We start from the raw sequence: 24424 nt of genomic DNA, 5'->3' as shown, positions 1-24424 counted from the left end.
TATTAGCTGTACCAATAATAAAAAATAGTGATAATAACTATTGGAATTTTAAATTAAATATAATTAAAATTTATTTTATGATATATCAATAAATTTCACATCAAGTTGTTAATGAGATCACAATATTTTAATTTTTCACATTGGTTAAAATCAATATCATAAGAGAAAGTTCTTTATAAGTTGAGCTTTAGGAGCTTTTTCTTGTAATATTATAAATGAAATTGTTAACCTACTCTGTTACTCTCTGACATATGCAACTTAGAAATAATATATAAAGGCATATAAGATTATGACTGCAATATAAGTTGCATATAATTTTACTTAGGAATAAGTTTTCACAATGAAGTTCTTAGGAGCTTTATTGGTTGCAGTGGTAAATATTTGTAATTAGTTAAACATTAGTTCTGTACTAATAGTTAAAATAATTTGGAGTTTTTTTAATGAATATACTACAAATTAAATTTTAATTAAAGAATAAAATTTATGCAGTTTGCCTTGGGTGCTGTGGCTGCTGACAGGAATTCGCCCACATATGTCCGCGGTTTCCCAGTGGGAAGATCCAGAGCACGAACAACATTTGGCAATGAAGAAATAAAGTGTACTAATAAGCAGTTGGGAACATTTTGTCACGATTGTTCTACTTTGAAGGTAAAGTATTGAACTTATTGAAAATTTTATGTTTTCAATTTTATCTAAAGATTATTCAAGCTTTTGTATAAATTCATAACATTTTTTAAATTTATATTCATAAGTTTTCTAGTCACTTCAAGATATATAAAGATTGTCGTAGCTGCTTATATTGTTTTAAATTAAAACCACGTAAGCCCATAAATATATATTACATTTGTTTTATGTAACTATAGGCCTAAACAATTTCATGTATATATATATATATATATATATATATATATATATGAGTAAATATTATATCTTTGTACTTTATACGTTTGTATTATAACAAACGGTATATTATAATAAATTAAATTAAAATAATTTAATTAATTATAATTAAAGCTATTTAGTGAAATATGTGAATAGCCAATGAAAGTATGAAGACTTAGAAGTTAGTGAAAATGTTAGAATTAGGTTTAAGTGGTACTTTGCCTTAAACAATTTGCATGAATTAACGATATGCAAATAATTGTTGTGGTCAGTAAGATGTAAGATTTAACAACTTTTATAATTGTAATGATAACAATTTCAACTGTTTATTCAAAATTATCAGAGAATTTGCTTTTCTTATACACTAATCAATCCGATTTTCAATTGGAACTATAAATGTTATATATCTTATGCGTGCAACCCATTCATCGAATCTTTTATGATTTTTTTAAATTCAACCACTATTTATAGATTGTAGATGTTTGTTCAGATCATAATCTTTATAACTATGCAATAATTCACAAAAATCATAAAAAAATCTTAATATAACTAAGATACCCTATGTTTGCCACATACTGATCATCACAATTTCCAACGATTTTTATCGAACAGTTTTTGAATTGGCAAAATAGGTTCAAGATTATTAATGAAAACGTTAACAAAAAATTTTGCTCTCATCCACCGATTATAAAGAAATCGCTCAGCGAATCGTCAAGTTTAACTTAACAACACCTTATAGGTTCTTACAAAGTTACATCAAATAATTTTTAAATTAGTATAACTACCGATCAAGCTTTGATTTAGAATAATTGTAAATGTCAAACTATAAATATGCATGGAGATATATAAAAAAATGTGTATCTGTGCATAGCCTATAATTGAAGTCACAATTTCATTGATCGTTTAAGTGTTACGTAAGCAGATTTATTACAATTATTTACCCCCCTTCCCCTTTGTCAGCAAAAGTAAGCAAAGTTCTTACCCAAAATAAGCAAATCAATAACCCCCCGCCCCCTATAGTTCTTACGTAATACTTGAACGGCCCCCTAGGAAAAAATCTATTTTTTTGCAGTTGTGCGCTGGACAAGAAACCCCAATTACAACAATCAATTGCAGAGACTCAAATTCCGATGCTCCATTTTGTGTAGATGATATGTGCTCATCAAAACCTGGGGAAAACTGTAAGACGGCAGAAACTACATGCGCGGTTGTAGGATATCAGCCAGGTAATCTATAAACTCGAAAAGTAACAAACTCACTTTAGCATAATTAACATTATTCCTATATTGTTTTTTTTATTAATATATGTTTTTTTTTATCAATATATGGTTTTCTTATTTTTCTATATATAGGTTTCTATGAATTTATTATTGATACTTCGGTACTATGATATATTATTTTGAAGTTAATAATGATTAATTGAATAATATGATTATTTAAGTTTGTACTACTGATTTCAAAAACAAAATCAAGAAGAAATATACTATGAAGTTCAACTGTAATTCACTTAACGCAAATAAATGCGAGGGAGTGAGAGAAAGAGAAAGAGAAAGAGAGAGTTTGAATAAATTATATTAACTATTGCGAGAAAAAAAAGACTTTAAAACAATTATGTTAACTAATGACAATATATGTTCCATTCATCAGATCCGAAAGACTGCACAAGATACTTATTCTGCAAAGATGGTAAAGGTCAGGTTTTCGAATGCCCACCTAACTATGTATATGATCATTCTAAAAATATGTGTAAAAAGAAATCGTCAGAAGCTGATTGCACCGTCATGAAATGCACAAATCCCAATTCTTTTATAACCTATGCACCGGACCCATCAATTTATGCTTGGTGCAATGACAAATTGCAACCGATCGTACTGAAATGTGAAGACGACGTCAACGAATGGTTTGACCCAAAATCTTTCTCGTGCAGGTTAGTTGAAAGTTTATATTTTTACTTTTTACCTATTCAATCAAAAGTAGACCGACTTTAAATAAATTATTATTAAAATAATTATCCACATAAAATTTACGAACTGCAACAAATATTACATATACATTATGCATTAATTTACATATTGATATTATATATTATGTATTATTTTCAGAACTGCATGCAAAAGTGAAAACGTTTTTTCCGATCGAAGAGATTGTAAAAAATATTATCAATGTTTCTTGGTTAACAACAAATGGCAAATAAAACATTATGATTGTCCAAATGGCTTGCACTTTGATAAAACGGAGTTGCGATGCATACCCACGCCACCCGGCGAAGAATGCAAAAGTGAGATTGCTAAGTAAGGCTTAAACCAGGAAAACAATCTTGAATAGACTAATTAGGATTCAAATTATCATAAAGTAGTCAATTAATATAATAAATACACAAATGATCTGTGCAATTAAATATAAAAAATATGTATAAAAATTAAAATGTATAAAATTGTATTTTATGTAAGGAGCACAAACAAAATGTCATTAACTATAGTAATTTCTGATTATTTAAAATATATAAATATAGAAGCTTTATGAAATTACATGTATCTTTTTAATAAAAATAAATCGTTTGGGCCGTTCCTTTGTAATTAATTATTAATTGAAATTTGTTTCGGTGATTTATATAAAATGTATATGACGATAGAGATCATGGTCTTCATTAGGTTTACGGGCATTTCGTATATACCTATTCCGTATATACGGGATAGCTAATTACGCTAATAATGATTATATATATATATTATATATATATATATATATATATATATATATATATATATATATATATTATATATATATATATATATATAATATAAAATTTATACATCATTACAGAAGAATATAAAATTCTTCTGTAATGATGTATGTAAATATACTCTTCCTAAACGATTATTCGGATTTTGATAAATCTTTCTAAAATTTGTTAAGGGAATTTTTCAGGATATATGTCATTATAAAAATGAATTAATATTGTAGAAATTAATGAGAAAAATTGCAAAAAACATTTAAGACATTGTTTGATATTGAAAACAAATGAAAACTGTGATCAGCCAAACATTTCAATTTACTTACGAGCCTAGACAATATTAGAATTTGTATAATAAATTCAAGATTGCAAATAAGAAAAATAAAATGTCTACATTATTATTGCCAAAAAGCAGCTGAGATGTGATAGAAATTAAAATAATATAAGATACAATGTATACATGGCACATTAAATGATACACATATGAACAAGATTTGACACATTAATGCACTTAAAATATAAAATTAAGTAATAATCAGGGTCCTACCTTGAATGCGACGCATGCGAAAAATACTAGCACACGCCATAGAGAGCGTCAACACAAGATTCGGATATGGAATTTACAATATAGTTTTTTCTTTCAATATAATTCAAGAAATATATAATTTCATTGCATCTTTTGCTAATCTTTGCGCAATATTTTTAAAATACGTTAATAATTTTACTTTAAAACAACAAATTGGAAAGTAAAGATGAATGCATACAATTCGGCCCTTACGATATCAATTAGGAGAAGTTTAAGATGCAATTTTGTATATATTAAAGAATAAAAAAATAATTTAAAATAATCCAACCTGAAATACCAGTTATGTTTAATAATGAAAGGCTAGATTTTTTTTGCGCTGTATGATTTGCTCAATAGAATAAATCGCATAAAATGCCCAAAATAAATAAGTAAAATGTTTCAAAATTTTATTATTAACTAATAATAATAATTTTAATAATAATCTGTTAGAACAGGTAAAATAATAGCGGGGGGGAGGCAGCACTAGAAAAAATATGACATGCGGGCTCTGAGGACCCCAGGAGCGTCTCTGGTAATAATGTATAATAAATTTTTACTAAAAAAAATGTAATTTAGATATTATATTTACTAAAAAACCTACAAAAACATAAAAATTATAGACAACATTATTAGAGAAATTATTATTAGAAAAATCCAATATAATATTGTACTTTTACCGCGGATACTACATATTAATTTGTTCTGAATTTGTTATACCGTTTAAAAGGCTTAAATTTTCAATATAGTGTAGGAATGGAGGCTCATTATTTTATTTAAAGCAGTTCTACATTTAACATCGCTCACATTGATTAAACTTAAACACTAGAAAATATAACTATGAATTTATATCATTTACAAAAATTCGTATTGAATGCTGAGCCCAAAAAGATAATAAATTAAAGTAGCACAATAAGTGTTTTTCTATGAACTCAATGTCAGATAAACTAAAACAATGATGTCCGCATTTTGACTAATTAGCTCCCAAAGCTTATAATTCCTGTATAAATAAAAATTTGATTTCGCAGGTTAAGAACATTTTTATAATAATTGTTTAAAGCTTGAAAACAAAGAGTTTTTTAAAATATTTTTAAATATAATGGAATATGATGTTATTAATATATTAATTGTTAATTAATTTGTTAATAATTTTTTGTGATTAACAATATTATTTTAGTAGCAGAACAAACAATTTTATTGGTTTATAGTTTTGATTAACATTTATTAAAATGATTCAATTCTATAACATGCAATGCATTTCTATGTAATAATGAATTTGAAAGCTAAGTCTGAAGTGGTAATGCATTCAATGTTTTGTCACCATGCACAAATCACCATAATTCAGAATTATTTTAATTTTCAATTTATAATTATTAACAAATTGATAACAGGCTTGTTACAATGTTTATTATGAGCCTTGAATGGCGAAATATATTGGGGAAAGTACATAAATATCGAAGATGTATGAAAAAAAAAACAGTATCAAGTAAAAATTTCACAAAATTAGGAAAACACGCAATAGCATTAGTATAAAAATGAAGAAGATGGATTCAGAAGAAAGAAGATCTATGAAAAATTTAGATAATGTGAAACGAATAAATAGAAGAAATATTTAAGAAGTACACAATGTCTTAAGCTAGAGTTTGATGTTGAGTTAGAATTAATTAAAATTTGTATTGTTGATTGGAAATTGCAAAGAAAGAAGATGATGAATTAAAAAAATTATATAGAATATTAAAGTAAAATTTATTGTAGGTGGCTAAATCCCCATGTAATAAAATTTAAAAAAAAAAATACTCAATGCATAAGTATACTCTTAATTTGCGATTACATACATAGTTTAAGCATAAACACGGTAGTAAAAATATGAGCATGAATTAAAATAAATAAATAAATATAACGTGCCCAAAATATTAACAGCACGTTATCTTAAAGTTTATTACCTCTGACGTCTTTGATAATGTGATTAAAAAATTGTATATAAAGTGAAGAGCTTTTTCAAAATCTCAAATATTCACAGTGAAGTAAAGTGTGCAAAATGAATCATTTGAGGGAATTTGTGATCGTGCTGGTAAATAAAAAAACTATAATTATAATAGTTTTCATTATAAAATATAAATTTCGTGTTAAAGTTGAGTATTATGTCTATTAGTTCAAATATGTATTTGTGGATATCATTTACTATAGATCGCAGTGGGGGCGGTGGCTGCCAATTATTCGCCAATGTATTTACGCGGTGCTCCCGTAATGCAACCAAGGATGGTGGCAGCAAGAAATACATCTGGTCCCCCACAGTGCCCAAGTGGAAAATTTGGCGCTATGTGTCATGATTGCAATACCATGCTGGTAAATTTATTAGATTATTTACAGTTAATTTTATATAAATTAATATTTCAATTAAAAATTATTGCATATATTATACCAATTTTTACTAAAGTGAGCCAATTTGGTTCATACAAGAAAATGGATTTTTTTTAAAATAGGTCCAAGCCAATTTAAATGAAATGTTCATAATAAAAAAAAATAATAAACATTTTTTACCGTTTGGTCAAATGCATCAATTCCATGCTTGTTTGTACCAATGTATATAGTTTTATATGTATATAGTCATCCAAATTTTCAATTTTCAAATTGGCTCGTTCCGTAAATCTAGTGTTAACTAATCAGGTCAAGTTTCTTCTGTAAAGGTTGTTGATTTCTGAATAGATTACTTTATTGATCAGAAACAATGCCTTTATTTTATTTCTAAACCTATACCAAAAATAGCTTGACAATTTCTATCACTTCTCATTATACATAGTGTGCAACTTCTTTAATACGGTATGTAACTTTTTACTTTATCGTGGTCAAGGCAAATTGTTGAAACTTTCAGTGTGAAAAGAAGAATATTATTGTGACTTAATATTATAAAGTTAAAATTAAATCGGGTAAAACTTTTTGTTTCTAAATTGATTCATAAATCAATAACAATATTAACTTCCCGTAGGGTAAGTTATAGTTTCTGAACATTTAGGTACACCTTAGAAAAAATGAATGTTTGTGTGTGCGTGCGTGTATGTATGTGTATGTGCAAACACAATTTTTCGTCGACGACTTCGAGAGCACGGATTAACCAATTCGAATAACTCAAGAAACATTCGATTCTTATTGACGCGTAGACGTACTGATTACTTTTGGCTAAGGCAGCTTCAGCTGTTTCGAAGATACTGGGCAAAAAGTGCTAAAAATGGCAATACAGTTTTTGAGAGAACGGAGCGGCCGATTTGAATGATTAAAAAATCATTTGATTTGTATTCACAAAATAAAGAAATTATGGAAAAAAATTTTTTGAAGGCAGATCCAACGGTTTCGGAGATCCAAGAAAAAAGATTTAAAAAATACCATTTGGGTGTCAAAAATAATTATTAGACGTATGGACATCAAATTATTTGTAATTTTATAAAGATTTTAATAATAAGTGAAACATTTTGTTTTAAATTTTTTGGATTTTGTACTAAAATTTAAAAATATTTTGAGTTTACTTATATAGTTCAAACAAATTTTCTTAACATTTTCGACACTATGGAAAAACCGACTTAACTGTAAATATTTTCAACAAAGTATTTTTTTAATTCGATTTTTCCAAAAAGTTCAAAATTTTCAAAAAAGTCGATTTTATCGAAATTTTAAAGTTTTGAATATTTTGTTTTGAAATGCCATGTATCACTAGTTGAGTTTAAAATGAAACTAAAGTTAATCAATTGGTTAGTTAATTATGTCATTTTTTTTATTTTAAAACAGTTTTGTACTGGTTCGACGACTCCAGTTACCACGATCACTTGCAGGGACAATCCCAGCGTTCCATATTGCGTTAACAACCAGTGTACTGCGGTGAAAAATGAAACCGATCCTACTTGTGAGGCAGGTGGTTCCTGTGCAATGAATGGTTATCAACCAGGTAAATTGATTTTAGTTTAGTTATAAAATTTATATTAATTTAAAACTAAGCGTAACAGAAAAACTAGCATTCATATCATCAAAGCATGTAAAAATTATATTCAATTATATTGGCTAATAAAAAACTAAATATTTAAATAAGTTAATAGTTAAGATAAGAAATTGAAAATGTTTAATATTTAAAAGCCAAAACGATAATAAATCAATGAAACAACGCTCATCAAATCTAAAAGAAAAATATGCACACATTACAAATATACAATTCATCCAATGGATTTTTGCACCGCGAGCCCCTCCCCACCGATTATAGTCCAAATGAATAATGGGGATAGTTCATCAGAAACTATTACGAAAAAACGAAAGATATATTTTAAATTGGCGTACAATTTTTAGTAGATTTGAATAAAAAATCTAAGGAAAAACAAAAGTACCATTTTCGTAACGATCATTTACTACATGATGAAGATAACAATTTGGGCTAGAAACATTCATTAACCATTTTTCTCAATACATTATATACGACATTGATTTACTCAAATGCTGAGTGATCCTTTCAATTTCAGTTGTTATTTAGGTTCTTAGCTTAGTAATAGTTATATCAATTGCAAAAAATCAAAAATAAAAATTTTCAATTATCTTTACGTTTCAAAACCTTCTGATTGGCAAATTTTGGCAAACCTTAGATAAAATGTTTGTATGTGTGTATGTGTGTGTATGCGCGGATACAATTTTTTGCGGACGATTTCCAGAACAGAAATCAACCGATTTTAGTAATTCAAAAATATACGAATTCTATTAATAAGAAGTCGTGCTGATCAGTTTTTGCCAAAGCCAGGTTTAGCCGTTTCAAAGACACGGGGCAAAAAGTGCTCAAAATCGTAATTCAGTTTTTGAGAGAACGGATCGTCCAATTCCAATAATTTAAGATACCTTTCACTTGTATTGGCAAAATGAAGAATGGATTGAATTTTTGGAAAAGCAGATCTAGCGGTTTCGGAGATCCAACAAAAAAAGTAAAAAAGAATGCCATTCGGCAGTCAAAAAAGATTATTAGACACTAGCATATAAAATTATCAGATATTTTTTTAAGATTTTAATAATAAGTACAAATTTTGTACATTTCTATGAGTTCTGCAATTATGTTTAACCGTTAGACTGCTACGCTGTGCCTACGCAATTTGATATTTCGTGTCTACGCAGCTAACACAGCGCGAAAAAATTGCATATTTTTCAAAAGTTAAATTTTTTCAAAGTTTTCAAAAAAAATTAAATTTAAATTTTAGTACAGAAAGTTCCAGCAACCTGCCTTAAGGACGATGCCACGCACCACTAGTTAAATTTTAGAATGTTTTAAAATTTTTGAGGATTGTGGAAATAGAATTTCGACTGGTTTTTTGTATTTTACAATATTGAAAAAAATATATATGCGTGTAGACTAGCGACATCACTTAATATAATTATAATTTCTTTATATAATCTACAATTATTTTGCATACAGATCCCAAGGATTGTTCGAGGTACATATATTGCAACAATGGCGAATCAACCGTCTACGAATGTCCATCCTCGTATGTGTACGATCACTTCACAAATCTGTGCAAGAAACAAAGTTCGCCAGCCGATTGCGCAGTAATGAATTGCACGACACCAAATTCTTTCGTGACCTATTCTCCAGATAAATCTATTTTCGCCTGGTGTAATGATAGATTAGAACCTACAGTCATGCAATGTGAAGACGCAGTCAACGAATGGTTTGATGTTGGAACTTCTTCCTGCAGGTACCGCTTATAATACTTTTTTTATAATATTTTAGATATTAGACACAAACTGCTAGTAATCCCTTTGTCACTAATAAGATATAATAAACTTGGTTACTTTTAAAATTTGTCGCAAAATATATACTAGTATATAAATTTTTATGGATCTGCCTGTTATGACGGTTTCTCTATTTCATAATCAATGTACGCAAAGTTGCAAAAGCACCCGGTTTTGGTTTTCTTTCCTAAAGTTTCGATTTGTTTTGACCGCGCGCTGCAGAATGCATCGAGATTTTCGTCGAAATCCTCAGATAATGCAGTGCATAATATAACGTTGTAAACTGAAAAAATTAGAATAATAATGATATAACTAAGAGAAAATACCTCACAATTACGAGTTTGAAACATTTACTTTTAGTTGTTATCATTTTGATAACTTGTGCAAAATATTCCTTGCTGATATTTTATTAATATTATAAGAAATACACAATTACGTGAGCAATGTACATGAACTACCTTCAGCGCCTATATTAATTACACAAGGAATATGATATATAACATAAAAAATACCCTTATTATATTTTAGTGGGTATTTTAGTGTAAATAATCAAAAAAACTTTTATTTTCATATTTTTTTAAGTTTAACTATTTAAGAATATATATACGAAAGAATTTTTTAAAATTCAAATTTTTTTATGCAGATGTTTGACCATGCTAATCATCTTCTGTTTCCTCCTTTTTGCCCAACTTTAAACGCGTTTTTCTCAAAACTGTCTTTATCTATATGAAAAGTCCGCGAGTTCTCGAGTTTTACTGAACCGATTCACCTGAAATTTTCAGCAAATCTTTTTTATAAAATTAATGAGCATATATACTAATCCCTAAGTTTCAATTTCTATTATTTTTAAATTCGAGAAACTCAAAAAGTGGTATGAAAATCGCCCTTTCTCAAATAGTCAACATTTTGTAATTTTTTTAAAATTCTTTTGTAACTAAATCCTAGTATATACCATTGCAACATTATTATCAATTAATAATTTTGGATTATAAGAGCATTGCAATCGTGGGCATTTGTAAATTTTTTGTACCACCATTGATACCACCCATTTAAACAATAATTTTTAAAATGACTAACTTTTAAATTACTGTCAGTAAATTTTTATTTATAAATACTTTCAATATTTTTACATTCGTTTTTTCATTACCGAAATACCAAGAATGATTATTTGAAGTACTATTCTGTTGCTATCTATTTACAATTTGAAAAAAAAATTATAAGAAAACATCTAGTAGCAAACATAAGTATAACTACTAAGTTCATCGTTTCAAATGTGCTGTTTTTATAATAACGATTTGATATATTTGATATAATACTACAAATATATTGAGTAATATTATTGAGTCAAAAATATTATCGAGTCATTAAATACAGAATAGAAAACAATGAATTTTGAATATGATCAAAAAATTGTGTACGCTACGAAGCAATTTACTTTGTTAATTATATTTTTTTTTACTTATTTAAGAATCGTGTGCAAAAAAGAAGGAGTATTTGCTGATCGCAGAGATTGTACAAAGTATCATCAATGCTTCGTCGTGAACGGTGGATGGCAAATTAAAAATTATCAATGTCCCAAGGGATTATACTTTGAACCTAAAGACTTACGGTGCGTTTCTGGAACATGCACACCCGAAATTACTGAAGCACCACCAGCCACGGATAATCCTGCATCTACTACTGCTGGCTCCTCCGGATCCTCTGATGGCTCCTCCGGATCCTCTGATGGCTCCTCCGGATCATCTGATGGCTCCTCCGGATCCTCTGATGGCTCCTCCGGATCCTCTGATGGCTCCTCCGGATCCTCTGGTGGCTCCTCCGGATCCTCTGGTGGCTCCGGATCTTCTGGTGACACCTCCGGATCTTCTGGTGACACCTCCGGATCTTCTGGTGGCTCCTCCGGATCTTCTGGGGGTTCTTCAGGCTCTTCTGGTGGTAGCGTTTGAAACCATAACCATTATAACTAATTGCAATTAGTTGTAGTAAAAAATGGGTCACTTTGAAGATCAATGCTATGTATAGATCTATGAATTTATTAGTGAAATAAAATAATCATCTAGCTTTAAAAAAAATTCTGTTAATTTAAAACATAATTTTATTATTTTTGAATGACAGCAAAAACTACTATACTATACCAAACGCGGAGAAAACTGCTTATTGAGCATAATGTTAGTTTTTACTTCCAAAAACACGTTTTCAACGCCTTTTACAAAACTAAAATCTAAATTTGATTCGAAAATCTTAAGTAATCCAGTTTACAATCTTAAGTTCAATTACTATTATTATTGTTTTTTTATGAAATTTCTTACACATTATTTATTTAGTTTTAATTTTTATAGTTAAACAAATTGCCATTCAATGAATGCTAAGATGCTAGCCGAAACGTATGGATTTTAAATAAATTTTTAAAAACTCTCATACTATTTTTATTGATGTAACGCCCGACTTTTTAATTGGAATTAAATATATTATATCAACATCAAATTCAAGACTATTCAAATATATATATATATATATATATATATATATATATATAACAAATGTATTCTGAGTGGATATATGAGTGGTATGTTTTGGGTATATAGGTATTTGTATATGTGATGTTTTGCACTATGGGTATGCATTTGTATATATGGGTATATATATGTACATATATTTTTTTATTTATAATAATTTAAAACAAATTTTATAAACAAACTGTCTAAATTCATAGAACATTTTTTCTCCTATTGACATCTATTTTTCAACTGGACCCTAATCCTTCCTTTCCTATCTGATATCGCGTGACTCTAGCCACTTGAAAAATCTACTTGAAATCGTATAGAATTGAGAATTCGAAAACCGATGATCGTTGTTGGGGCAGAAGACAGTATTTCGAACAACATTTAGCGGATAACACATAATGCAAATTTAGGTTTCCATACTTTAAATTCTAAATTATAACAACACACTGATGATGAGACAAATCTAGTCTCGAAACGTTTGTGAAAATTATTATTTAATAAAATAGTGCAGAAAAGAGTGTTGTTTGTTCATATTTCTATCTAAATTAATATATATATATATATATATATATATAATGTTTAATTTTATCAAATGACGTATTTAAACCTACAAAAGTGTAATATTACTTTCAACTCATGCGTGGTAATTAAACTTGACATTAGAACTTTTGGTGATACAACAAGAACCATTCGTAAATAACACAGGTTCCGCACCACTTGCGCAAATACAAAAATATTTAATTTTAATGCTATACAAAAGCACATGATTATGCATTTGATGTAAACCTTTGATAAACTATAAATTCAATGTATTTGATATGATATTTTTATAATAATTCACTAAATAATGCTGTTCCAAAAATTACATAAATATAATAATATAATCAATTACAATGTTTAGGGTATTTGATTAATATGGCAATAATATAATATTATTCAGGATGTTTTTTATATTTTTAACAGCATGCCCTGTCAGGTGCTGCACTTACTCCAAGCCAGGTTGTCCTATCTCTATATGATGACTTTTATTATTACAATTTATCTAATATTCATAAATTTGTTTTATTGACGCAAAAATGCTCCGAAAGACTATTTCCACTTGAAAACATATTACTAAATATATTTTCAAGTGAAAACCAAAACCACTGCTTTTTGACATCACGCTGTCCAAGGCAGGTAGCAAACTTAGAATATCTAATAGCTCTAAATACTAGTAATCAATATGCATAAAATAATTAAATGCTCAGTTAAATATTAATTTAGTTTCTCATAGAATAACGAATCAAAAGAATCAATTATTAATTGTAGATAAATTCGTAGATAAATCACATTAAAGCTAGATTTAAAGTTATCTATGATATTTTATTATTTTTATTATAAATTCCTATTTTGGTTCAAGTTATTATTGATAAAATTTTAATAGATAATAGTTATTTATTGCCTAAACAAAAATAAACTGATAACTATTATTATCTAATTTGGAGAAAATAGATAATTTATTAAACAAAACAACAGCTGCATGGTGAATTACTTTTAAATTTTGGCTCGTAAATACACTTTCTAATTTCAAATGTGTGATTGTCTTGAAAATCATGCAAACAAATTTGCCAACGACTGATTTGAAAATAAGCTCATCTCGGGCACTGCGGTGTAAAATGGCAATGGAAAATCTCTCACACTATTCTTCCCTGAATCTAGTTGGTGTTTAACTCAGCTTACGGACCTGCCCTAAGACGGTACTACCCATCATATATTTAAAAAAAATAGAAAAACAGATGAAATTAGTAAAGTGATACTCCCCTGCCATGTTTGGATCAAATTTACCAAACGAGCCTATAAATACAAGCAGTTCAATTAAAATATGAAAAAGTTAATTAGTGCAAATTCAGCAATTAACCAGCAATGGTGAAGTTTCTTGCTATCGTTCTCGTAGCAGCTGTGAGTACACGAATATTTGTTTATTTTTAACAAAATTAAAGTGGACTAATGTTACTAAATTTTCCTCGCGATTACGAAAATATTTGCAAAATTTATACAAATTTTTCAATGCTGATAATTAGTGGACAAAAAGCTATTTTTAAATATTTCAAGTGTTGTTAGTAAATGTTACAATTGCAAACTGAATAGTGTGTTAAAAATATGTAATGAAAACAAAGAATACCGTTCAATATTGTTGCAGAAACCAGAACAAAATTTAAAATTTTCTTATATTTTGTGGAGGAGCCAGCGGTGGCGATATCGGTTAGAACGTGGGCTAGCGCCAACTAGTCCCGGGTTCGCTGGTTCGATTCCCGCTACCGCCAAGTCTGGCATCAGGCAACTTTGATGTCAAATTTCTACTTGAGGTTATAGATCACAATTATAGCCTCAAGTGAAAATCACCTCTCGTGGATATAGTTGCATATATAATAAAAATGTCAGCAAATACTTCGAGTATAGATAATTAGTCATAATTGGACTGTATTACTAGGTTGGCATCCATTCAAGATTCATATAATAAGAAAAGTCAAAACAATTGCTGAATGTCCTAAGTATAACAGATTGTAATTAAAATTTAAAAAAAAAATATTTTGTAAAGAATTAATTTAATATAAAAGGTATAATAATTTATATAAACCCACGGTACCCTGCAGTTTATAACAATTTAAATATAAAATCAAGTTTGTACTTTGGTATTCCTACATTTGGAATATTTAACATTAAATTGTACAATGACAAATATTGTTGCCTGATGTCGAGTTTGGCAGAGTTCGAATCATAGAATTATATAGTACATAATAAAAAAAAATATCATTTTTTTTTCTCCTATATCTTTTTCTCCTTTTCTTCTATGATATACTATATTTATATATAACCTATTCTATCCAATTATTTTTTTTACAAATAAAATGTGTCTGCTCCATTTAGCTCATTTATTTATTAGTTTATTCTTCTTTTTCTTCTAAATCTATGTTTTTATATTAATATCTTCCTTGAACGTTTGGCAAATTTTATTCAATTTTAACCGAACAACTCAAATTCATGTGCATGTGAGTCGGACATGCTACTGACCAAGCAACGCCCGCCACTATTTTTATTTAATTGATATAATTTTCCAATTTAAATTGTTTATAGTTTTCGGTAGCTGCTGCAAGTTGGGATTTGCCTGAATATGTCGAAGGGATACCAATGACAAGATCCAGATTTGCTCGTGCAGTTACAACAACGGATGCGCCTGAAACCACAACAGCTGCTGATGCCACCACAAAAGCAGCTGATGCTACCACAAAGGCTCCTGATGCTACCACAAAGGCGCCTGATGCTACCACAAAAGCTCCTGATGCAACAACAGCAGCAGGTGATGCGACAACAAAAGCTCCTGATGCCACAACAAAAGCACCTGACGCAACTACCGCCGCAGGAGGAGAAACAACCGCAGCAGGAGGAGCTACAACTGCAGCTCCAGATGCTACGACCGCAGCGCCATCGGGAGAAAAGTCTTGTAAAGCTGGAACAGCTGGAGGATTGTGCAAAGACTGCTCCACGCTTTTGGTAAGATTTTAAAATCAAATAAGCTATTTTTATGCCCTTGGTAATGATTGAAAATATTGAAAAAAATATTGAATTCAATAATAATATACAAAATTCTTGATTAGATGTGCGATGGCCAAGGAACAGAACCAATGCTTGAAATCACATGTTCTGAACAAAGTCCAGAGAATCCTTTCTGCGTTAAAAACGAATGCGCTCCTGAACCAGACGAGGAAGATGAAACTTGTAAAAAAGCATCCGGTATTTCTTGCACATTTGAAGGATACATGCCCGGTAATATTTTTTCACTGTTATAAAATTATCATAGAAAAGGATTAAAATGAACTATCGAGATGATAAATTAACTATATTATTTAAATATTAAAAATATATTGATCATTGCTAATTGCTTAAAAAAACTCAAAAAGTTCTGCACCGATTGAGCTAAAATTTTAGCCCAAAATATAATCCTCATTTAGAATTGTTTTCTACTATTTGCATAAGACACATATCACCGACCGCAAATATCAGATCTTTTGACTGCGACTTTTACAAAATATCGCGAAAACAAAAGTAGATTGTAAATAGAACTTATACGATATTTTATAAATAAGTTTCATATAAGTTTACTAATATAATCAATATCTTTTGTACGAGACAAAAACAGACTAAGCACTATGCAATTGTGAATGACTGCAGTTGAGTGTGGGAATGCAAAGTATGCTATCTTCATATTTTGGCAGTCCACGTAACATACAAGAGTATACTTAAGATGCAATGCTAATGCCCAGATTTATTTACCACTTTTACATGCAATCCGGCTTGGGACGAGATACATCAGCTGTTTCTTCCTGGGCAATCAGACGTAATTAGGCATAACATTATAGCACGTGTGTTCCGACAAAAACTTAAATCGTTCTAGAATTTCATCGTACAACATGAAGTATTTGAAACTGTGTTCATCTGGATGTATACTAATCTGGCTATATAATAAAATAACTACAGATCAGGATGACGATGTGATTATTAGCGCTGAGATCCCATGGGCTGACGTTGATAAAAATTTGCATGCTATTATCAAAAATATGATACATGGATATTGCGATATACTAAATCTAAATTAACCATGCAGGGTAGATGAAAAATGCTTTAAGCAATACTTTTTAAAAAATTGAACTTTTATGAAATTTATTCTGGAATACTCCTAATTATCTCAGATTATTTTCATCTGAGATAATTAGAAGTAATCCAGTTTACATTTCACTGAAGATGATATAAAATAATATGTCGAAACGTATGGAATAATAAAACTTTTATAATTTTTTTCAATTGATGTATTGCCCTGAAGATTAAATCTCATGTATATAAGGTTGTTTGAAAAGTCATTTCGTTTTTTTACCACCAGAATTTAACTATATTTTTTTGAACTTATAACATCACACTCAAGCCCATAATTATTATATGATTTGAAAAAATATATTTTAAGGCTTGTATGTAAAAAATTCTAATCTATTATATGCAGTAGTTTTTGGATGATGCCACTTTGAATACGGAAAGAATTAAGCAGATTTTCGATATATTTTACTCTTTTGCTCTAGAAAGGGTAAAAATACTGTTTAAGTCAAAACGAAATTGACCCATGTGTACGGTAATAACGTGTTGATAGTAAGACAGTGTCAAAATTGGTTGCTCAACTTCATTCCTGATATTTTGATGTCCAAGATGCACGAAGTCTTAGAAGTACGGTTGAAACTGATAAAGACGTGAGAAAGGCATTAGTTGATGCAAACTGGCAAATAACAATACATGAGATTTCATTGCTCAGCTCATGACCACTCAAAAAATCTGGGATTTTCTTGGAAATTAAATGTATGGTTCTCATAAAAAGAAACGTGTGTTACGCAGAAAATTATTAGATTGTGAAGCAAATTGTCACTAGGAATGTCAAATGGGATCTAAAAAATATAATACACGCAATTGCCCATGAAACAAAAAAGAACCTGCTCAAAACAGGTGCAAAGCTGAAATTTGCCAAAAAGGTGATACAGTAACGTAGGATTTTAAAGAAGTTGTTCATTTTTCAATTTCAAGGATAACATACGGTTAATTCGGATGCCACATGTCATGAGCTGGATAAACTAACTGATAAACTTCAATAGAAAGTGTCAGAATTAACCCACACGCAAGGTATAGTCCTGCATCAAGACAACGCAAGACCTCACATAAGTTTGGTCAATCGCCAAAAGTTTTTGTAGCTTGAATGAGACCCAATGACACATTTATCATATTTTCCAGACCTACCGTCATCGGACCATTATCTGTTCTAGCCAATGAAAAAAATTTAAGGCGGAAAACTTTTACCTCAAATCAGCATGTCAAAAAGCACTTTGGTCAATTTTTTGTCAATAACGACCGAAAAATTTATGTTCTCGGAATTATATTAATACCAGAAGTATGACAAAAGATGTTCGATCAAAACTGCCAATACATAATTTATTAAAGTAATTGTTTATTGTACGAAAATACGTGCCAAAATGTCTATAAAAACAAAGGTACTTTCCGAACAACCCCAATATATATAAACTAAATCCCCGAATCAAAATAACAGGCCTTGAAATAGTATATTATATTATATATTAAGCTAAATTATGTATATTAAACTTATGACTACAACGCAAACTTTGCTTGATGATTGTTGCATCATATTTGTATTAGTTTTAATAAAGTTTACTTCGTGAATACTTTTAAAGCAAGTATCTTTTTACAGATGCAAGTGACTGCACTAAATATTACTACTGCAGCAAGGCCGGCGGTGACGCAACCCCTTACATGTGCCCCGAACAATACGTGTATGACCACAGCACCACGATGTGCAAGCTAAAGAAGACGGAGGCGGACTGCGCCGTACTCACGTGTCCCCCCGGTCAGTTATTCGCCACCTACGCTCCGGACAGATCTATATACGCCATGTGCGACGCCAAAACCAACAAGACAACCGTGTTCCGTTGCGAGGACGAGATCAACCAATGGTTCAATCCAAAAACCTTTGGATGCGGGTAAATCATTACTCAAATATTTTAAATAGTTATTACATATATTACATAATATGCAATTCAATGCGACGAAATAAGTCATCATTACTTGCTGATATTTTCTTATCATTTTGAGCACATTTATGAATTCTATATAATTAAATTTATACTCGCTTGACACTGCGGTATTTTCATCTGCTAAGAGATAGTTAACCCTCCGTCGGTCAAATATTTATTAACCTTCGAACGGTCGGAGTGGTCTGGCTGGACCACCATTCATTTTACATGCATTTATATGGGATAAATGAGTTTTTGATGTCTTATATATTATCGATTATTAGTAATAAATATTTATAGTTTTGATTTTTTTTCTTACCGTCTTTTGCATGTGTTGAGCTTACCTCTAATGAATATATTTCAAAAAAAATCATAGAATATAAAATAATCGTTGCTTTTTTTGTTAATTTTTTTTGTTTTATATCAATGAGAAACAATATTTATTCTTCTTCGGCGCCTTTGAAATGAATGTGAAATTCAAATGAAAACGAAATGAGGTGCGTCGCCTTTGAAATGAGCAGTAACTCAACGTGAAAATATAATTTTAATTGCATACGGCTACAGGTTTACCAAAAAAGTTTCAAACGCAGTACTGGTAGAAAAATTGTTGATAATGTGCGCTGATTTACAATGTTTGCGATAGCCAATAAATTGATAGGTTTTCAAGGCATTTTCATATGTGTTCATGTAAATACTAACATTTATGTTACAACACATAGCAAAGAATATATAAAACGCAGTTTGAATAGAAAATACCAGAAAAAAATACAAAAGACTGATCAAAACGCGTCATATTTCATACAAAATGTATGGTGGTCTAGACAGACCACTCCGACCGTTCGAGGTGTAAAAAAGTTAATATCCTTATAATTATCATTCTCCCGATATCTCCAGAATTTTTTCGTCCTGATTTTTTCATTGATCGACAGCTAATGAAATTTTAGGAAACGTCAAGAAATTTCAAGTCGATAGGATCACTAGAAGTATATTTTTTTTAATTGAAGTCGGAAAAAGTCTGGCCAGACCACTCCGACCGACGGAGGGTAAAATAAGTATTTAATAAATATTGAACAAACAGAGATTCTGATTCAAATCATGCATTCCTGCATTCTATTGTACGTATATATATATATATATATATATATATATATATATATATATATATATATATATATATATATAGAAAATTAAAAATAGATCTGATTGTTGTTCAGAACATAAAAAAAATATATAATATAAAATATTTTAAGATGTCTAATTATTTATATAATATAATACTAAATTCTACTAAGTTTCTACAACTTATTTTACCTTTCACGCTTATTTATATATATAGTTCTGTAAATTTAGAAAAAATGATTTAAACAAGCACTGTGATAAAATATATTTAGCCCACGCTTGTTGTCATACTCACTTTCATAATAAAGATTCATTAACGGTACATTAATAGACATTTGGATATTTGAACCATTATGGATAATTTAAATGATATAGTTATATATTATTTTTCAACATTCAATTTTCATCAAAAAATTTTCCTTCAAAATAAGTTTTTACTGATTTTATATACGTTCAAAGCAAACCACAAGCAACAAAATATGATACCAATTTAAAGATCTTAAATACATGTTTTGTATATTAATCATATACAGTAAATGAAATGTTTACATATATTTTTTAAATTCATTCTTACTATATATATATATATATATATATATATATATACGCAAAAATAATGTTTAAAATATTTTCTTATAAACTTTTTACTTTGCATTTGAAACATAGTTTTTTTTATACATATTTTCTTTAAACCTCGAAGTCAAATTTCCTTATACGTTTCCAATAAATTGATGATACTTCGCTACTGAATTTCTTATTACAATAAAAATTATTGTCCATAAATATTCTGATACTTTATTTTCTTCCAAATTAGAATGATCTGCCGCAAGCGTGGACCCTTCGCCGATCGCAAGGACTGCAAGAAATATTATGTATGTTACGTAGTAGACAGAAAATGGAAAATGACTCATGAAAGTTGTCCAACTGGCTTACAATTCGACACTGAAGAACTCAAGTGTCTTAAAGGAGATGATTGCGTACCAGAAATTCCACCAAAATAAATTCAACCAACACAAATATATTTGATTACTATAAATTAGACAATAAATTGCCAATAGACGCAGAGTTATTATGTCTTCATCTTAATTATATGCAGAAATTCACATCATATAAATTACCTCATTAATAACTGATTTTTTTTATTATATTTTTAACAGCAATCAGAACCTTACGTCCTATGAGCTGTTGGGCTGAAACTTCTCCTTCCTTCGTATTTTTTAGATGGTAACCTAATGGTTAATCCATCCATATTTGATGATTTTTGTTATTAGAATTAATGTAATAGGGCTGGCTTCTTATTGGTGCAGCAATGCCGGGCAAGGGCTATTTTCGCTTGGAAACATATTGCTATCTATATTTCCAAGTAAAAATCGTTGTCACTGCTGCCTGACAACAGGCTACTCGAAGTGGGTATCGAACCCGGGACCTCTGATTCAGGTCCCGTCGCTCTTAACCGTTTACCTACGGGCAAGCCCAATGACTGATTGATTATTAAATCTTAAACGTGAATTTACTGAATAACTTACAAACTGGATTATAATATCGTACCTCCGCAAGAAATGTCAAAAATGGAAAAAGTAAAATTGTTCAGTAGTGCAGAAATAAACTAGTGCATGCAATTTCTGAAACTTGAAAACTTGAAAACTTGAAATTTTGATTTTTTTTTGTAAATTTGAAAACATTTGATTTTTTTTTGATAAATTTGAAAAAAAAACGACTTTTTTGAAAATTTGAAATTTTTTGAAAAATTTGAAACCCATTCGAGTCTGTTATTCGATGGTGTCGAAAATGTCGTCTACCTCATTTTGAACTACATAAGTAAATTTTAAAAATTATAAACTTTAGTATGAAAACTAAAGAAATAGCACTCATTATTAAAATCTGTATAAAATATTTGTTAATTTGATATGCGTATGTGCAATTATCATTTTTTGACCATAAAATGTCAATTTTTAACTATATTTCTGAATTTAGAGATTCAAATCCAGGACATGCCTTTCCAAAAATTTTGTCAACTATTCATTCCGTCAATATTTCGTCAAATAAAATGTTTTTTGATTGATTCAACCGCTATCTAAAAAACTAAATTGCCATTTTTCGCACTTTTTGTACCGTATCTTCGAAACGACTGGACCTGCCTTATTGAATCATTTAAATTGGTTGATCCGTTCCGTCGACGGTAGGTAATTATAACGATAAATCTGTCATGACGGTAGGTAATTATAACGACAGTAGAACCAAACCTTGCTTGCCTTTTGGAAATTGCTTTCAATTTTAACATGCTACAGGAAATAAAATTAAATATTATTGTAAATGTATGTTCTTCAATGCCCACAAATTGTATAACATGCACAATAATATGATATTTACAGCAGGTACGTTTTTGTTGGAATTCAGCAGCAAGAAGCTGGTATATTGTTTCGAATCAGTGCCGGATGGTAAAGGATAACTTATGTCATTGTTCTATATTTGTTATTTATTTTAATTATAAAAATTAAATTTAGAAGAATTTTTAGAGTTTATGATTAATTTAATTGGAATATAATGAGCAAAGTCTTGCGGTCTGATAAATTTAGATATGATATAATATCTAACATGAATTGATGTATATATATATACTCTTATAGAATCGGTAACATTATTTTTCATCAGTATAAATTGTAACCATAAAACAAAATTGATTGAAATAAGAAGAACTCACCACTCATCAAGAAGCCCCATAAATTAGTCTAGAGACAGATTTAAGGTTTCTCCACTTATTTCACTTCACCAAAAAGTTTTGAATACATTTGTCTATTTAATTACAGCACACTTGTCATAAATTATTTATTTTGTCAAATTTAAAAATAAAGCAATAGCATACACATGCTGCAAATGTTTGTTTGAGAATTCATTCGTACGCACTTAATTTACATGCTGTCCTGAACATATTAATGGTAAAATAATTTATTTTAATGTGTATAATCAACTATAATTTTCTCTTAAATAGCTTAGATCTGTTATAAACTTCTAAATATAAAAGAAGCAACCCGCATTCTTTTTGCACTGTGAAACTAAATGTACATGAGGTACGAAACGACCTCCCGTGTTATTCATGATAATGAATTTTTATTAATAACCATAAATTTTTATTGATAAACATAAATAAAATTAATAATAAATATATAATGTATTACGTTTTTCAATATATATTTCTATAAAGTTACATTAAAAACTACCATAACATTTTCAACGCGTCGGATCAATTAAATATGAGCAAAAACACAAACACACCAAGCCACCGACAAATCGTAACTAAAATATGTGTTTTTAATATTATTTTTTTTCCTGATTTAGGCATATCGGTACGAAGTGTTATTATTTTTTTTTTTTTTAAACTTTATTACTAATTATTTTTTTCTTTTTATCTTACATACTACATATATTTTACTTTTTCTTTACATATTTTTACTGTTTATTACATTTTTCTTTACGAATATTTCTTCCAAGGGCAGGTCCGTGGGTTGAGTTGAAAATGCACTCAATCATGGTTGCACGATGTCAGAGCCTTTACATTTTTCTGTTGTATAGGGATACAAATTCGACTTCCTTTTTGTATTTCAAAGCGATACCATCTTAGTACCTCTTTACTTCCAAGTGGCGTGTTGCCACTACAGCTTTGCCCACGAAAGGCCATTTTCACTTGAAATCATATTTGAAATCTATGATTTCAAGTGAAAATTTGGTATCAAGCTGCTTTGATACCGAACCGACCGAGGTTGGATTCGAACCCGGGACTAGGATTTGCTAGCCCACGTTCTTACCACGGGACCACGGCCGGTCCAAATGTTATTCGGACACTTTCGACTTACTTCGTATAAAAATTCTTCCAAGGTATTTGTTCTTAACCCTCTGTCGGGTGCAGTACAAATATGTACAGAATCGGGCGCAGTGTATCTGACAGATACAGATTTTAAATATATTCAAAGGAGGCACTTAGTTTTATATACTTATATTTAATTGGCGCTTTTATAATTCTAAATATGTATTTTATGAGCAAATAAAAGTAAAATATAAATTAGATCAAAACATTTATACATGCCCCAAATGGTTTGAAGCACAAACCTTACTATTACTGAACTAATTAATTCAATTAATTATACAAAAAATGACAGATTTTATTAGAATGTTTATACAAAAACTGTATAAACAATTAGAATAATAAATACTTACGGTTCTTTGTCATTTTGTACGTCAAACAAAGTTTGCTTAGTGCGTTTCTTGGAACAAATTA

General features: G+C 29.4%; 2 protein-coding genes and 1 long non-coding RNA gene across 3 annotated transcripts; 2 read left to right on the top strand and 1 right to left on the bottom strand.

The window, feature by feature from the left end:
• Window positions 1-295: 295 nt before the first annotated feature.
• On the top strand, window positions 296-3455 carry LOC113374560. Its single transcript, XM_026614535.1, has 5 exons — window positions 296-373; window positions 490-648; window positions 1955-2108; window positions 2530-2809; window positions 2985-3455. Exons 1-5 carry the CDS (start codon window positions 341-343, stop codon window positions 3175-3177), a joined length of 819 nt encoding a protein of 272 aa, XP_026470320.1. The 5' UTR covers window positions 296-340; the 3' UTR covers window positions 3178-3455.
• Window positions 3456-6216: 2761 nt separating this feature from the next.
• LOC113375484 (mucin-19-like) lies at window positions 6217-15976 on the top strand. Its single transcript, XM_026615417.1, has 6 exons — window positions 6217-6249; window positions 6366-6524; window positions 7959-8115; window positions 9613-9892; window positions 11398-11869; window positions 15548-15976. Exons 1-6 carry the CDS (start codon window positions 6217-6219, stop codon window positions 15974-15976), a joined length of 1530 nt encoding a protein of 509 aa, XP_026471202.1.
• Window positions 15977-16201: 225 nt separating this feature from the next.
• Window positions 16202-22891, bottom strand: LOC113374563. Its single transcript, XR_003366997.1, has 3 exons — window positions 22853-22891; window positions 20845-21007; window positions 16202-16251 (listed from the first exon to the last, which is right to left on the bottom strand). It is a non-coding gene; the product is annotated as an uncharacterized LOC113374563 (long non-coding RNA).
• Between the last annotated feature and the right edge of the window lie 1533 nt (window positions 22892-24424).

The sequence above is a fragment of the Ctenocephalides felis genome, unplaced genomic scaffold (genome assembly GCF_003426905.1).
Source record: "Ctenocephalides felis isolate EL2017-DRISC unplaced genomic scaffold, ASM342690v1 CF-g0.4_SCAFFOLD_01886, whole genome shotgun sequence".
NCBI lineage: Eukaryota > Metazoa > Arthropoda > Insecta > Siphonaptera > Pulicidae > Ctenocephalides > Ctenocephalides felis.
The sequence above is the reverse complement of the archived record's forward strand: the minus strand, read 5'-3'. Positions and strand labels throughout refer to the sequence as shown.

Bases quoted from the DNA above. Each gene is read 5' to 3' on its own strand.
- LOC113375484 (XM_026615417.1), top strand. From the start codon at position 6,217: ATGAATCATTTGAGGGAATTTGTGATCGTGCTG. The intron at 6,250-6,365 runs GTAAATAAAAAA...CATTTACTATAG, and splicing joins GGGAATTTGTGATCGTGCTG to ATCGCAGTGGGGGCGGTGGC. The intron at 6,525-7,958 runs GTAAATTTATTA...ATTTTAAAACAG, and splicing joins ATGATTGCAATACCATGCTG to TTTTGTACTGGTTCGACGAC.
- LOC113374560 (XM_026614535.1), top strand. From the start codon at position 341: ATGAAGTTCTTAGGAGCTTTATTGGTTGCAGTG. The intron at 649-1,954 runs GTAAAGTATTGA...ATTTTTTTGCAG, and splicing joins ACGATTGTTCTACTTTGAAG to TTGTGCGCTGGACAAGAAAC. The intron at 2,810-2,984 runs GTTAGTTGAAAG...TATTATTTTCAG, and splicing joins CCAAAATCTTTCTCGTGCAG to AACTGCATGCAAAAGTGAAA.